This window comes from Chlamydotis macqueenii, chromosome 7 (genome assembly GCF_036417535.1).
Source record: "Chlamydotis macqueenii isolate bChlMac1 chromosome 7, bChlMac1.mat, whole genome shotgun sequence".
Lineage (NCBI taxonomy): Eukaryota > Metazoa > Chordata > Aves > Otidiformes > Otididae > Chlamydotis > Chlamydotis macqueenii.
In genome coordinates this window covers 19,734,474-19,752,015 of record NC_141562.1, presented here as the reverse complement: position 1 = coordinate 19,752,015, position 17,542 = coordinate 19,734,474, and the positions used below count along the sequence as shown (strand labels likewise).

At 41.6% G+C, this 17,542-nt stretch overlaps 1 protein-coding gene across 1 annotated transcript; it reads left to right on the top strand.

Moving 5' to 3' along the window:
• The first annotated feature begins 920 nt into the window (after window positions 1-920).
• Window positions 921-16,812, top strand: RBP3 (retinol binding protein 3). Its single transcript, XM_010123234.2, has 4 exons — window positions 921-3,968; window positions 11,465-11,655; window positions 14,507-14,649; window positions 16,484-16,812. Exons 1-4 carry the CDS (start codon window positions 921-923, stop codon window positions 16,810-16,812), a joined length of 3,711 nt encoding a protein of 1,236 aa, XP_010121536.2.
• Window positions 16,813-17,542: the final 730 nt, after the last annotated feature.

The following is a 17,542-nucleotide window of genomic DNA, read 5'->3' as shown; positions in this document are numbered from 1 at the left end:
TCCTCTTTCAAACTCTTAATACAATAGGGTCTCAAGTACATTGTGAGCAGAAGAAAACAACCCCCCACGTTCTATTTTGGTATGTTGAGCCTAAAGTCTATTGGCTGGGAGCTGTCATCAGACATGACCATATGTTACTCAACGGTATTACAAGTAAATCCTAATTGAGTGCAAATTATGAAGATTAAAGTCACCTCAGATTTAGCTGTATTATGTTGAGGCAAATGTATTTCAAAATCCTGTTTAAAATGCTGGCAATTCTCAGCACAGAAATTAACAGGCTGTCATTACCTTGGATTTTATGAGCTGTTCTAAATGTCTGGAGTTACTTGTTTGGAGCCCTAAGAGAGAATGTAAGAACAGTCCTTTGCAGCTCAGAATGAAAAACACCAAAGACAATGTATTGTCAACAACTTTTGAAAAAAATATTAGATACTGATACAACTAAGTCACTGAAGAATCTCCTGGTATAAGGTTTTCATAAATTTTAGTAAAAGATTGGATGACTGCTTTTCTAATTGTGGTTGAAACCACTGTCAGGATAAGCCAGGACCAGTTTATAACAGGCAATGCATTACCTTTTGGAAACAGTTAACTGCCAGAAAGATCTTCCTTGATGACTGAAGTTCATTACTGTTTCATAAGAAACAGTCTTATTTAGAAGTTTATTACTGTTTCATAAGAGGGCTGTAAAGCAGTAAGGAGTTGAACTTCATCTATTGGTGCGCTTCGGATGATGCACTGCATTTTAATGGGATTAAAGGTTTAATGCAGATAAAAGATTTTTATCTGGTCAGTGCACCTGGATTCAACACAGAGATTTCAGTGTGATTCACAAACAGAGAGTCATTGGAGAGCTACATTCATCTCGATCTATAAGAGCTTCTGACTTCTTCTTTTCTATTCCATACAAAGACAAAATGATCAGGACACATTTCTTTCTGTTTTCAGCACTGATTATGTGCAGCATGCCTGCTGAGGAAATCTTTCAGCCAACTCTAGTATTGGACATGGCTAAAGTTCTTCTGGATAACTACTGCTATCCTGAAAACCTAGTGGGAATGCAAGAAGCCATTGAACAAGCAATCAAGAGTGGGGAGATCCTGGACATCTCAGATCCAAAAATGCTGGCCAGTGTCTTGACAGCTGGAGTGCAGGGTGCTCTGAATGACCCAAGACTGGTGATTTCCTATGAGCCATCACCACATGCAGCTCCCAGACAAGAAGCTGAGGCCTCCCCAACTCGTGAACAGCTGCTGAGTCTTATTGAACATGTGGTCATGTATGACAAGCTGGAGGGCAATGTTGGCTACCTGAGGATTGATTATATCATAGGACAGGAAGTAGTCCAGAAAGTTGGAGCTTTTCTGGTGGACAAGGTGTGGAAGACGCTGATAGAGACATCTGCTCTGGTGATAGATCTTCGTCACAGCACTGGGGGACAGATTTCTGGCCTCCCCTTCATCATCTCATACTTACATGAAGCAGACAAGATGCTGCATGTTGAGACTGTATACAATCGGCCCTCCAACACCACCACAGAGATATGGACACTGCCAAAGGTGTTGGGAGAGAGGTACAGCAAAGACAAGGATGTCATTGTTTTGATCAGCGGCCACACTACAGGAGTGGCTGAAGATGTGGCTTACATCCTCAAGCACATGAACAGGGCTATCACTGTTGGAGAAAAGACAGCTGGGGGCTCACTGGACATCCAGAAGCTGCGCATTGGCCCCTCCAATTTCTATATGATGGTTCCTGTGTCACGATCTGTGAGCCCCTTGAGTCGGGGTGGACAGAGCTGGGAGGTGAGTGGGGTGATGCCATGTGTGGCTATTGAGGCAGAGCAAGCCTTGCAGAAATCCCTGGACATCCTGGCAGTGCGCAGAGCCATGCCTGGCACCCTAAGCCAGCTCATAAACATATTAAAGGAGTATTATAGCTTAGTGGAACGGGTGCCAGCACTGCTACGGCACCTTGTCACCTCTGACTTCTCTTCTGTGCAGTCAGCAGAGGACTTGGCCACCAAGCTCAACACTGAGATGCAGACCTTATCTGAAGACCCTCGCCTGTTGGTCCGAGTCCTGATGCCAGGTGAAGCTGCTGACCCCACTGCTGAGAAGCCAATTGCAGTGGCAGCCGACTTACCTGACAATGAGGAACTGCTGCATGCCTTGGTGGATACTGTTTTCAAAGTGTCAGTGTTGCCAGGCAACGTTGGCTACATGCGCTTTGATGAGTTTGCAGACGCCTCTGTGCTTGCTAAGCTGGGACCTTACATCGTCCACAAAGTGTGGGAGCCCCTCCAAAATACAGAGAACTTGATCATGGACCTACGTTACAACACTGGGGGCCCTTCCTCCTCGGCTGTGCCTCTGCTACTCTCCTATTTCCAAGATCCTGCTGCTGACCCTGTCCATCTCTTCACAACCTATGACAGGCGCACCAACCACACACAGGAGCACAATAGCCAGGCAGAACTTCTGGGCCAGCCCTACGGGGCTCAGCGTGGCATCTACCTGCTCACCAGTCACCACACTGCTACAGCTGCTGAGGAGTTTGCTTACCTCATGCAGTCTCTGGGCCGTGCCACACTGATTGGTGAGATCACAGCAGGAAGCCTCTCACACACTCGTACTTTCCCTCTGCTGCAGCCTGAGCAGGGAGTAACCCGTGGCCTAACTATAACAGTTCCTGTTATCACCTTCATTGACAATCATGGGGAAAGCTGGATGGGTGGAGGAGTTGTGCCCGATGCCATAGTGTTGGCTGAGGATGCACTGGAGAAGGCTGAAGAGGTGCTAGCTTTCCACAAGAACATGGGAGTACTTTTGGAGGGTACTGGACAGCTCCTAGAGGCTCACTATGCCATCCCAGAAGTGGCTGGTAAGGCCAGTGCTATGCTCAGCACCAAACGGGCCCAAGGAGGTTATCGATCAGCTGTAGATTTTGAGACATTGGCTTCCCAGCTTACCAGTGACTTGCAGGAGGCCTCAGGGGACCATCGTCTTCATGTCTTCCACAGCCATGTGGAACCAACTCCAGAAGAACAGCTTCCCAACATGATTCCCAGCCCTGAGGAGCTGCATTACCTCATTGAGGCGCTCTTCAAAATTGAGGTATTGCCAGGTAATCTGGGCTACCTTCGCTTTGATATGATGGCTGAGGCAGAAACAGTGAAGGCCATTGGACCCCAGCTGGTACAGATGGTATGGAACAAGCTGGTGGACACGGATGCCATGATTATTGATATGAGGTACAACACAGGTGGCTACTCCACTGCCATCCCAATACTTTGTTCCTACTTCTTTGAGCCTGAGCCTCGGCAACACCTCTACACTGTCTTCGATCGTAGCACCTCCCGCAGCACAGAGGTATGGACTCTCCCCCAAGTCACTGGCAAGAGATATGGCTCCCTCAAGGACATCTACATCCTTACAAGCCATATGAGTGGTTCAGCAGCTGAAGCTTTCACTCGCTCTATGAAGGATCTACACCGGGCCACAATTATTGGTGAGCCCACAGTAGGTGGTTCCCTCTCAGTGGGTATTTATCGTGTTGGTAACAGCTCCCTCTATGCCTCCATCCCCAGCCAAGTGGTGCTCAGCCCAGTCACTGGCAAAGTATGGAGTGTGTCTGGGGTGGAGCCACACATCACCATCCAGGCCAGTGAAGCCATGGCTGTAGCTCAGCACATTGCCAACCTGCGTGCCCAGGTGCCACAGACACTGCAAACTGTAGGCAAGCTTGTGGCAGATAATTATGCCTTTATGGACATTGGAACTGTTATAGCATCCAACTTAACCAAGAACATCAACAAAGACAGTTATAAAAGGATTAATACAGAAGAGGAGCTGGCCAGGAAGGTGAATGCCAACTTGCAAGCTCTTTCTGATGATGAGCACCTGAAACTACTCTACATTCCTGAACACGCCAAGGAGAGCATCCCAGGGATCATGCCAAAGCAGGTACAGTTCTCTTGTACCCAGCTATACTGATGCCAGCTAGAATGCGAGCACTGAGTCAGGTAGCTTATCTTGTTTGTAGCCCATACCATAAACCCACCTGTACCTAGAAGAGAAGTCAGTGCCTGAGTGGGTTTTGGAGGCTGAGCTCTCTCTGACACTAAAGGCAAGTCAGGGTAGTAGCTTGTGGTAGCAGATGGTAGTTCTGCATGCATGCATTTTGGGAACAACCTTCAGGCTGTGAATCTCTTTCAGTTGCCATCTGCCACAAGCAAATATGCAGGGCTTCATGGTTAGAGGGAAGATATCTCATTGTCTCTGTGAGCCCTCCTCTTTCAGCGTGATGGCTTTTCAAGCCATAATAAATTAATGCAGAAACCCAGTGGTTATGAACTGAGTTTGTAATTTAAGAAAAATTTGATTGGACCGGAATAAATGCATACACCCGCAAAACATGCAGCCATATATTTTTTAATGGATTTCTCTATATAAAATTGCTGTGCCTGACTGCTAATTCTATTACACCAAAATAGCACACAACTTCTTTGGTAGTGACAGTGGAAAGTTATTCTGATTGTATCTCATGCCCAGCATCAGACAGTTTCCTTGTGACCTAGAAATACTTTGGAAGAAGTATCTAGGTGGAAGTTAGGTGACCCCAGGGAGGACAAAATGATTTTTAATAATCTACTTTTGCCCTTACTGTGTGGTTTGCATAACAGTGTGTGCTTTGTTCTGAGTCTGAGTGTTTATACGCTGGTCTGCCTTGGCAATTTATCTTGTTCATTGTAGTGCTGGAGGGAGCTCCCAAGAGCACTTGTTAAAATTCCGTCTTCAAATTAAAGGGAGGATTAGGATAACCTGATCCCTTTCTTGGATGGAGTTAGCTCCTTTCTGGCTACCTCTCTAGCATGGCTATCAGACACGTCTTTTCTCCAGGGACTCATAAAATTACGTTTTGAAGAGAATGCATTTGCCTTTGCAATGAGCCAGAGTAAACCAAGTGTCAGGTAACTATTAAATGTTTCCTGGGGGAGGAAATTTGTGGGCTCCCACCTTCTGAGGTTTTTGGCATGCATGATTTAAAGTGAGCACGACCTTTGTGGTATTATCTCCAACACTAAGGTCAAGGACAAAGTCTAAGCATTGCCAGAGGAGGAATTTTTTTTCAAGTTTGTTAACCAAGAGATGCTGGCCCTGTTCTTGCCTCTAAGCTTAAATGGAAATAACTAATTAAAGGATTTTTCTTTTCCATCACTCTCTTTCCTTCCTACATTTGTTGGGTGTGGAAAACTTCACTCTAAAGATGTTTTTGACAGAGGTCCCTGCTAAATTATTTGCAACGTATTAGTAGTGATATATCATAATTTCTCACCGCTCTGCAAAGTGAGATCGACTTGCAAATTACTTACTGTTTTCACTGAAGGCTGTTAATGGATTTTGCTGGCTATTTTAACTTGTTCAAACCTTACTTTATTCAGACCTTGAATGTTGAGAACCGGGTGTACAGGACAAATATCTTATTTGTCACATGATGTGAAATTCTGATCCTGATAGAGCTAGTGAGGAAATGCCATTATACTAATTAATATCTCTGTTTACCTCAGTTCTTTGTCAAGTAAAATAATTGGGAGAGATCAGGGATACATCCATAAGAAGGAAATTACATCAGTGTGGATAAAAATTGGGACAAATGTGAGATTTCTTCAAGGGGAAATAATGTATAAATAGCAGAGGAGAAGCACAGGTCTCTTATGAAGCTAAAATAGTTTCCAAAGGTGTATGCATTCGCTCATACTGCTTTAGAATATTGGGAGGCAGGGAGACAAGAGAGTGGTGTTAAGACATTTTAAGGTGAAAGAGGGTGAGTGAATGAAGACACTAAAGTAATTGAAGTAAAGGCTTTTCTTTTTGATAGAGGTAAAGTAAAATTCACCTATTCTACAGAGCACTGGGCAGCAAGACTACCTTCATTTCCTACCTTGATTTTGCCAGGCTAAGAGGGATGCTTTCTGTGGAACATTTCAAGAATACCCCAGAGAACAAATGCCTTAAAATTACAGTGAAGCTTATGTGGTGGCACTAATTGCATTTGTAATTTTTTTTTGACAGTCCTATACATGGACATAGTGGCTCTTTTAATCTGTATCACATTTATTCCTCAAAAACATAAAGCTAGTTTTTCTCTTGTGCTACCTACCTTCCAAGCCACTCTTTCCCTTGACAGTGGGATTTTCTTGGTAATGACCTTGACAGTGAAGCAGATCCAACACAATTAAATGAAAGTGATGATGAATAACTGCAGGAAGGATGGGATGGGACATAGGAGACAGACAAGTGAAATGCATGTAGACCTTTGCATCTGCTACATTAGAATAGCTGCTGAAGCATAATACAGAGTAGTGAATACATCTCCTCCATGACAGCAGCAAGGTCAGTGTTAGCTGGAGTTGTCTGCTGGATAAATGCCACTTTCCAAAGTCAGACTTCCCAGAGGCAAATGTTGTATATGTTGTTTGTGATTCAGAAAATATAATTTTGCTTAGGAGGCAGAGCTCTGTAAATTTGCTGATGTACTCTACTTCCTATTCTTCTGTTCGCCTCTGTCTCCCTCCAGTCATACCTTCCTTTCCATATTGAAACATTTGTGTTCATGAATATCTGCATATTGTAGACTACCTATGGAAGAACTGCTGCCTGATTTTGGCAAAAGTGTTATGTCAACTTTAAGACAAGAGTCTACCCAAGTGACTCTTTTGGCTCCTTAATAATGGACAAATACTTTTAATAGAGTCTTCACATCTAAGAGAAATTTTTTATTAATGTTTTAGCTAAGCAGCTGAAAATGATGATCAAATTAAAAGACAAAAAGGAATCCTTTAAAGACGAATTGTTCCTGCATTTGAAGTCCTCTTTTTCACAGATAAATAATATGTATCTGTACATATTTATTGCACTTGCTGAAGGAGGCAATAGTTACAGATATTTCACCAGAAAGGAGTACAGTTTGCTTATGTTCCTTCATTAATGAGTGAAATCAAACTGCTTACCCTCAAAGTGTCAAGATAGATGATCAAATTCCTGCATCTATTGCTAATAGGTGGAAAAAAAATTGTCTTGGGCCTATACATTGCTGATTTATATCAGCATAATGACAGTAAAGTCAGTGGAACTACACAAGTTTATGCAAGCCAAAAAAAGTTTTGTGTTTAACTCTAAATGACTCTTCACCTTCTGCAGTTCATGCTTGCTTTTTGTATTCGGTGCAGAAAAGAGTATGATACTTTGTTAATAATTTTTGTTCTTTTCCTAGTACCTTTCATCTTGTGATCCTGATACTCAAGCTCAATGCAGCTATGTTTGCAGTTACAATCCCACCAAAAAGATCAATTTTTGCTAATTTTTTCTATTGTCATTAGTGTTACAGTAGATTTGGCTGTTAGTTTTAAGGATTTTCAATGGGGTTTGGATGAGACTAAAAATTTTGCCAAATTTAGTGGTTTTAAATTTTACTTTAAAATGTAATCTTCCAGGGCATTGACTAGAAAATAACTGCTCACTGGCTTGCAATGAGTATGTTACAAGATCTGTATTGTCAAAGCAGACTTACACACTGCTGGGCACTACTGCCCTTCGCAGGGTGAAGGTACGACTTCTCAGTATACCCTGTGCTCCCTCAATGGGGACTGAGAGTCTTAAATAACCTCTTTTAATCCTTTCCAGAGCACCATCCCAGAGGGTTTCAGCTTTTGCTTGTGTTAACCCTCCTGTCCTGGCTCTCTTGCTGCAATGGAGGTCAGAATTATGATTCAAAGCTACAGTCCTGGAAAAACTGGAGAAATTATCTGTGAAAAGTACAATGAGGCTAAATAAGAACACATGCAGGATTCCTACACAGTTTCTAGGGTGATAGTAATTGACTGCACAAATCTGTGAGGAAAACGGATTGTTTAGGGGAGTCCTGTAAAAAAAGCATATGGGTTCTTCAGAGTTCATAAGCTGAACACAAATCAATAGAGTCAAGTTGTTGCAGTAAAAAATAATCATGATCAAACTGGAATGGATAAGAAGGAATATAATCAGGAAGACATGTGAAGTCTTCTGCTACATTCAGCTCTAAAGAAAATTCAGTTAGATTATACTATGCGCAGTCTCAGGCAGTGTTTCTCTGGAAAGATGTGGCTCAAGTGGGGAAACACAGGAAAGAGGAACAGGAGTAAAGAGAAGACTGAATAAGAGTCATTTTGAAAATGTTTAAAAGATTTGAGTTGTTTATTCCAGAGAGAAGAAAACTGAGAGGAGAGAGGAAAACAGTCTCCAGATACGGAAGAGGGTGTTTCCAATATGAAGAGAGTAATCTGTTCCCTTGCCCATGGTAAATAGGCCAAGAAGTAATGCACTTAAACTGTAGAAAGTAGTGAACTTAGACTGTTTACATGAGATGTTAAAAACATCTTTGTAATAGTAAGGCTAGTGACGTACTAGACTGGATGGGTGTTTTTAAGACCAAGTGAGAATTGGCTATCAGGGATACAGCTGATCCTGCTCAGTCCTTGAGCTGAGTGACCTACTAGGATGGATGGTTTCATTCCAGCCTGTGAAGGTACACAAGGAACCAAACATTATTCAAAGAAAGAAAGGTGCAACCCCACCACCCAGTCCCCAAGATCTCATGGTTCTTAAACCAGTCTCAGGATTTGCAATAGCACAAGGGTGTTGGCTGATAATATCTGAACAGCTGGCAGTTGACAGCACTAGCAGCCTTCATGGAAATCAGAGTACAATGGTCAGCACAAAATTAGCTACGAAAATACAGTTTCCATCTAAATAGACAAAACAACTTAGGGAAGAGGTGAAAGAGGAGAAAAGAGGAAAGGGAGGCACAGATGGAAAAGTAGTTTGCCCATGGTTGGGACATGTGTCAGTATCAAAACCAGGGCTGAAACTCCATGCATGAGTTCCAGGGCAGCATTCTGGGTCCTATTTTGTGTCACATCACTTGTTCCAGTTAGAACACTCACTTGTGGAAGGAGACAGCAGAATAGGGCTGGAGACCCTATATAGTTAACGAAAAGCAATTCTTCCTTGGCCTAAGTGGTGTTAGCTTGGAGGTCCTTTAGTCTAGCCACATTGCTTATAGTGTTCTTACTGAGGCACCTGAGGATTTATATTTAACATCAAGTCATTTGTATGTAAACATTGCCTGACTGAGCAGCAGGATCTTACTTTCAGCTGCATCATGTCCCAGATTGTCCTTGGCCTGCAGCAGAGTCCTGGCTTCCAAAGGAGAGTGTGCTGTTGCTCTCTGAAGCTAGACTTACCTCCTTAGGTACCAGCAGCACATGGCCCATGTGCCAGTGTTGTGAACCTGCAGTCTTCCAGGACAGTAACTCTCTACTGTCAGTGCCAGCCTCCTCCCCTCTTTTGCTTAGAAATTAGGAGGCTTTCCTCACCCACCAAAATAACATTCTAAGTGCATTTCATCTGATTTCTGGTCTTAGAGCCTTTAGAATAGATGTATTTTCATACATTTTCCTGCAGCCATGAAGATGAAGAAGAGTTTATTTGAGATCCTGGCCTGTTAATTTTACACCATGAGACCTGAGGCTTTAAAAGCAACCTGCCCAGCTTGAAATCTGTAATGAATTTCCAAGAGTTAGCAATGCTGCTAGCAAGTACTGAGTCCTCTGTGAATGATGTGATGCAGCACAATCAAAGAACAAGTAGAAAAAAATGTACCAGATGTAGACAGAGAGGTTACTCTTAATCAACATGCTTATGGGTATGCATCTAGCAATTACTGTTGGAGACAGAGCTAAGAAATCTGTGTTCAGTTAAAATATCATTAGTAAGTGGCTGAGAGTAACACATCCATTTTATTTGTACATGTTACCGATGAGTGATGATTTTTTTCTCCTGGGGGGACCAGTACCTCTGAACTAGATATAAGCTCTGTCAGAACAATGCAATGCATGCTAGATATATTCTTCAAAACTGTGATTTGTTAATCAAAGTACAGTGGGCAGATCAAGTAGCATTGCTGTCATTTGGAAATGGATTGGAAATGACAAACTCAGTAGTGCTGGACGGATATTTTTACAGTCCAGATACAATGGCTATTTTCACAAGGTACAGTGAGAAAGAAGGGTACAGAAAAGGACATAGTAGAGTTTGCTCTTACCATCAGATCAAAAACTACTGGCTAACAAGGCTTTTAAATTAATATTTAAAATTTTATCAATTTTGGCATACAGAAGGCATTGAATTATGAAGAAGCTAGAAGTGTGATATGGTGGGTAATTTTCCTCCAGGTAAAGGTAAAGTGTTTGAGCTGTGTGAAATACAGCTACATTGATACATCTCGGAAACCCTCCTTCTGCTATGGCAGACCTGCTTTTAGCAGGAGCACAACCCCAGGCCAGAGCACCTGCCAGTAGGGCAGGAGAGTGCCTGACTCCTCTCCAGTGGCAGAAAGCCCAAATGCCTCCCGAATTCTGCAGCATATTGCAGGTTGAGAGAGCACCTTTTAGCACACAGCTCACTGCTGACTCCTTTTTGGTGTAAAAGTATGGATTGTCTGGGGCTGAGCTATGGCAGAGGGCAACTGATTAAAAAGCAAGTATAAAATAATTTTCATTAGCGACCGTGAGGAGAAAAGCCAAGTTGCTGAAGGTGACTTAAGCCATATATATCCCAAAGCCTTATCTCCTTAAGCTGAAGGATCATTTTCCATTTTCAGACACATGCATGCAAAACAAGTTTGGCAATAGGAGCAGGCTATGTCTCAATGCATGTAGGGGTTACTAGGACAACTTTATTAGTTGGCTACACATTGCTATTAAAAAAAATGTCTGCTGTTTAATAACATAAGCTAAACGAAATGAAATTAATCACAGTCTTAACACGTGAGACTCCAGGCACATGGCCACCATGCAAGAGATTTAACACATCTACCTCATGAGTATCCTAGCACATGCCCAACACTGTTACAGGGATGGCTCATTAAGAGGAGTTGGGGCCAACCTCATCTGTAACCAGCAGCTCTTTGTCAGGTGAGGCCAATTAAGAGATTATAAAACTCCTGAGTGCCTTGTTTAGAAAGAACTGCTAAAGGAAACAAGTAGGCTTAGGTGGCAGGCCTGGGATAGCAGTCTGTGCTTCAGGGTAGGGGATGGTTCTTGTAGCCTTCTCAGCTTCTTTGGTACAAGGAAATTCCTGTATTTTTGAAAAATAAACTGAGCCCTGACAAATTGGTGCCTGATCCAGATTTTGGGCATGCTGTTGATGGACTTATACTGGGCAAACAGTGGAGCAGCCAATGCTAACCTGTGTTTAGTATGCAAAAATCTTAATATCGTTCATTATGTTCTTCAAACTTGGTCACGTTCTTCACATATGTCCCACCTCAACTAAAATTGACCCACATAATTCTTCTTAAATTTTGTGCCAAGCTATCAGTGCCAGCAAATGATTTGTTTTGTTTTTCCAAACTCTTTCAGATCCCTTCCCCAGAAGTATTTGAAGATCTGATTAAATTTTCATTCCACACAAATGTATTTGAAAACAACATCGGCTATCTGAGATTTGATATGTTTGGAGACAGTGAACTTCTAACCCAGGTGTCCGACCAACTGGTAGAGCATGTTTGGAAGAAAATTGTTCACACAGATGCATTAATCATAGACATGAGGTAAACCTTTGAATGGCAAATAACCAAAGCTCTTTCAAAACAGCATTTTATTTGTAACAGTGAATTAGCTTTACATGGCTTACTGTCCTGTTTACAGGCTAACATTGCTGGGATTAAATGAGAAAAGGAAAACAGCCAAGGAAAACAATAACAGTCTGGAAGTATATCAAAATAAATTGTACCATCACTTGAGATGTTTAGAACTAAATAGGCAAATTTAGGGAATATGTTGCAGAATGCAATCCTGGATGTCACATCTGTTTTCTTTCTCTGATTTCTTTCTAATCTAACTCGGCATGTCCCTTGTATGAATTCTATATATATATTGCTTAATTAAATATTTTACTGGAGGAAATGGTCAAGTGATTGAACAGTCAAAAAAACAGATCATGTGTAAGGCTGTGTTACAACATCTAGTTTCCCATACCTGCAGTGCTAAATTATCCTGGGCAATGAGCCCTGTACAGAATGACCCTTGTGAACAGAGCACGAAGGTACCTTAAAGGTACTGTAGCACTCCTAGGCTCTGTTGCAGCAAGCTACAGCATCATATGCCGTCTCTCAACTTAGGATTCTGTTAGACACTCTGGTGTGTCAACAATGCTCCAAATCTTATAAGCCAGAAGATGGCATCCATTTGTTGCCAGCTATCAAAGCAGATGAATATCACAAATATACATTTTCCATACAATATTTAGGTAAGTTATTCCCTTGTTTTGTTCCAGAGCTAATGTTTGTGAGTCCAGAACATTACAAATACCAAATAAAGAAAAGAAGGAGTTTGTAAGCACTCATGTTTAATGGTAGAACCACTTATGTCCATTGCCATCATGGGGCTCTCAATATTTGATAATCTTAATACTCTCCTGGAGTTTGCAGCATGTGCAGGAAAAGATAAGCATGGTGATGAGAGCAGAGAGAGAGATGTCACTATGTAAGTACAGAACAGGCAGGGCAGCAACCAACAAAACACACCTATGAATGAATTCAAATTCAGCAAAGGCACCACCATCTTCCAATAAACTTGAGGTGGAACTGGGACTTTCATCTTTCTTGCCCCAGTTTTCTCCCAAGCTAAAACTCAACTCAGGGCCAGGGGCAATGAAGCAGCAACGGTGAAATGCTGTCTGAGGTACCAAATGGTCTCAGTATAGTTCTTGGGTTGCTTTTTTTTTTATATATATTTAATGTATTTCCAGCCCTTTGAGTACACACAAAAGATCCAGTCTCTGAAGGCATATAAAAGAGAACCCCAAACATTTTTACTTTTTGAAATTGTCCCTAAACAAATCTTATTTTAAGGCAAGGCAGATAATTTCAATTTTGCATGGGATTAGCCATAATGAATAATGTTTCTTATCTTACGAGTTTCCCTCCCTGGAACAGCTGGGCCACTTATGAACTTTAAGTTTCGAGTATTTCAGTGTTGGATGGGATTAACCGTGAGGTATAATCTTTCTCACCTTAATAGTTTCCCATAGTGGAACAGCTGTGCCACTTATGAACTTCATATTTTTAACCTTCACAGCATTGAGAAGAGACACTAATAAACTAAACAGCTTCCCTAATGTCACGCAAGAAGTCTGTAATGAATGCCTCCAAGAGTTAAGCTAAAACTCTAGCAACTGCTCAGTCATCATTACTGACTAAAGTTTCTGCAGTTTCACTGTCTGCAAGAGAGCGTCAGGAAGAACTCTCCAGCATTGCTTTAGCTGCCTGCTTGCCACACACTTCAGCCACGATGGCAGCTGAGGGAAACTGGGCTCTGCTGGGTCTAACTGCCTTCTTGTCTGTGCAGCAGCAGCAGGACCTCTTGGGAACACAACAGTATCTGGGACACACTGAAGAGACTTATTTCAGTTCTAGCCACTTACGGTCTGAATCCAGCATACAGCTCCCAAATGCTACAGAATAAAGAGGTAGCTCCATTCTCTGGGGCAGAGGCTTTCTGAATTATCTGATCCTTTTCTGGAGGTGAAAAAAAAAACCCCTTAGTTATGGACTGGACTGACCAAAACTCATTTTCTAGCAGGTTTTTTTCTGGAATGTCTGTGCCAGGCACTCCTAACATCACCTACAGGAAAGCACTGTATCTATCTCCTGCTAGTGAGCAAAGTACAAACATTTCTAGTGTTGTAGGTGCTCTAGTATTAGTGAAAAAGTAACAGACAAATAGTAATTTGATATTCCATTGTGTGCATTCATAGCAGGCATCCTCCAGTGACATTTCAGCTCTTCGGTGAATTTAATCTTCAGAGACTGGTATGAAATTAAACTGCAACCAGAGTTTTCAAACATGACTGTCCTAAATAAAGAAGCTAACACAATCTTTAGGCACAAAAAGAAAGGGCCTCATCTCATAAAGTGCCAAACATCAAGTATTCTCATTGTGTGCAGCAGGAAATAAGAACAAAACTGTTCTACAAACATATGTTGCTTAAATTGGGATCTGCATTTATATATTAGCGTTTAGGTATTTACTCTTGCTGCCTGTGTCAGTAACAGCATTCAGAGTAGAAGAATAACAAGAATCTGATGTATCTTTGCAGATTAAAAGTCTTTGCTTACTTTCTGAATTTTTTTCCAGATTGAATCAAGAAAAAAAATAGACCATTCAGTTTTATGTTTGCTTTTGAAGTCAGTTTTGGGCAATAACAGTCCAAGACTCTTAGACAAGATTTTGTTTCTCTGATAAATGTGCAAATGCTGATAGAGAAAAATGAATGTAAATGTATCAAAATGTAGCCATAAGCTCTTTCACTACTAATCTTGAGGAACAATACTTGGAAGGGAGATTAACTGTCTGCCACAAATTTTCAATTGTTTCCTTAATATTTTTAATTTTGAAAAGGTACAATATTGGAGGCTCCACCACTTCCATAGCAATCCTATGCTCGTACTTCTTCGATGAAGGGCACCACATTCTCTTGGACAAAGTTTACGACAGACCCAGTGACTCAGTAAAGGAAATATGGACCCAGCCACAGCTCAAAGGTAAAATGACAATTTCTTTTTAGAGTAGCTTTTAATTTCAGATGTCCTTCTTTGTGTATTTTAAATTGAGCCATTAGACACCACAACTTATTTTGTGAAAGTGCCTGCCACTATTAGCTCAAACTGTGCAGAGAATGTAAAAACAAAAATGTGCCTTTCATCCATATCCTTCAATGCCATTTATAAATAACAGTTTATCACTCCTAGGAATGGGGTATGTTAGGCATGCAGGTTTGTAAACTGGTCCCCAGAAGTTTAGCTGAATACTGTGAACAGCAGTTGTGACTTGTTGCTTTTTAAAGTTGCCAATATTAAAAATAAATCCTGTGCTGCCTAGACCTCTAGTAATATCTCTTCCAATGCTCACACATAGTTTTATATGTAGCTCTTCACTTCCTACTTGTGTAATCCACTATTTCAGTAGATGAAAACACATTTCAGTTTGTCCAGAGAATGCAAGAGAGAAGAAAAAGCACTAAATTTTGCACAGCTCAGCAAGTTTGGAGCATTTGGCAATGTATCATATACATAGACACCCTCCCCACCCCCACCCCCTGCCCTGCTGTTCATGGAAGTTAAAATGATCCTGCAACATGCAGAAACAGAGCTCTTCAGTGCTCATGAAGTGCAGTTAGAGTGCTAAGAAGTCTTAAACGTTGGTTTTAATTCTTTTCCTCTTTAAAGCTAAGACAATACCAAAAAAGGTGTCACAATGAGTCTGCAAGTATTGGCTTGGAGCATGCTGAAATGGTTAAACTTTGTCACAGGCTGCAGGGTCCATCTATTTTCCCAGGCAGTCAGAGGTGGGCTGTGCTAAGGGATATGATTACTATGGACACATTCCAGTTCCCATCAAAGAGAACAGGCAGACTCATATTAACTTCAAAGGAGCTGGATCTGGTCCTGTATTGTATATATCTACTGTGAAAAGAGTCGTCTTATGGACATTATGTCTATAGTGAAATAAGAAAAGCAATGCTGGTGTGAAAATTAATTACCATGCTACTGGCCCCTGTCTTACAGTTTAGTATGAGAATTATATGTCATTCTGTAACTTACTTAAAGAATGACATTTTTTAGAGCAGTTTAAAGTGGTTTTCAAGTTATCAGGTCCCAATTATGACACACTGGCTACTTTTTCAAAGTTTCAAAGCTCTAGCATGTTCAGATCTATTGAAAATAAGGTGCAAAAAACCTCCTACTCCTGTCAGCTGGTTTATGTAAGAAAATGAGATAACTTGGCTCAGATCCTAATAATAAAGGGGTATTTGTTGAAGGGCTTGGGACAAAAGCCATGCAACAGCTTTGATTTATAGACTATAAAAAGCCTGTGGGAAACTACTACAATTTTAATTTCATAAAATGCCACCTGCATAGTTTGCAGGGCAAGCTCTATGATAGTCATGTTCCTAGAACAGGGATCAGAGCAAAACTGAAGATGCTGCTGGCTGAGCTTTGAGTATTCCTGCTGGAGCAGTGGAAAATGTCACTTTCCTCACCTGCCTATCCCACTCCTCTGATGTGATCTAGAGCTTCTCTAAAAGTCAAAGCCACAGAAGGGCCAGCAGTAGTAACCATGAGATGGCCTCCCAGCTGCTGGAGCTCATAACTAGAATGGCACAGAGCACCACATAGGGTAACAGTCTTTTTTACAGTATAGAGGCTGGGCTAGAGTAAAAAGTGCTTGAATACCATCACAGGTACAAACTAAATTTTCAAACTCCTTTGGTTATTAATAGCAGGTAAGGAATGAAGTGTCTTGTATCTTGGCTTCGCTTGCTCCACTTGCTCTGAAAATGAATGCATTTCTGATGCTTTTTGTCCTGTCCATCAGGGGAGAGGTATGGTTCTCAGAAGGGGCTAATAATCCTCACCAGTGCTGTGACAGCTGGGGCTGCCGAAGAGTTTGTATACATAATGAAGAGACTGGGCAGAGCTCTCATCATTGGGGAACAGACCAGTGGTGGCTGCCATTCCCCACAGACATATCAAGTAGATGATACCAACTTCTACATCATCATCCCTACCTCTAGATCAGTCACCTCTGCAGAGAGCACTTCTTGGGAAGGGAAAGGAGTGCTTCCTCACATGGAAACACCAGCTGAAACAGCACTCATCAAAGCAAAGGAGATGTTCAGTGCTCACCTGCACAGCTCTAGATAGCCCAGGGGGGGGAACGTGCCCCTAGTTCTTAAGGTAAGAAAGCTACCTCCCCAAGTGTAAACCCTAGAAAGGAGTGGGAACTTCATTTCAATCTCTATAGTCAGTGATTATTTCCCTATACATAGCTCGAAATGACTCCCTTTTCAAGATGCTGACATTTTACCCTGTTCTGTGGAACCCAACTCTTTCTGGTCATTGTTGCGATACTTGGATAATTCACTGGAGTTTCTGGATTCCTCTCCTGTGATCAAATGTAAATGTTAGTTGTTGCAGTGTCTGGTTTTTAAGATTTAGCTCCAAATCACAGATTTCCTTCAGTCTCTTAGAAAAATCCCAGCTGTTGCTATTGTAGGCATGTGAACCACCTCAAAGTGTTTATGCAAAGATAGAAAAGGCACCTCTGCTCCTTTGGAAATTGTGTACATTCCTATTTATACATCTTAAAGAAGAATTAACAGCAGTTGGGAGAGTCTGTTTTCCAAACTGCAAGAGCTAAATTGAGTCTCTTTTCCATTTCATTATTTAGATGTATGAAAAATAATGATTCCCAGTCTGTTAGGGTTGCCCAGACTCCTGGGATTTCTTAGGTACATGCCTGTTTCTCCCCTAGTATCTGGGAAAGGGATGGGGACTGAGCAGGACAAAGGCAGTACAATGACTCTTTCACTCAGTGCTCAGATCAACAGACTTAGTGAAAAGAATCATATGATTTTTTAAAGGCTAAACCAGA

Excerpts from the sequence above, each read along its gene's own strand:
- RBP3 (XM_010123234.2), top strand. The coding sequence starts at position 921 with ATGATCAGGACACATTTCTTTCTGTTTTCAGCACTGATTATGTGCAGC. Across the intron at positions 11,656-14,506 it reads GCATTAATCATAGACATGAG|GTACAATATTGGAGGCTCCA; the intron begins GTAAACCTTTGA and ends AATTTTGAAAAG. Across the intron at positions 14,650-16,483 it reads GACCCAGCCACAGCTCAAAG|GGGAGAGGTATGGTTCTCAG; the intron begins GTAAAATGACAA and ends CCTGTCCATCAG.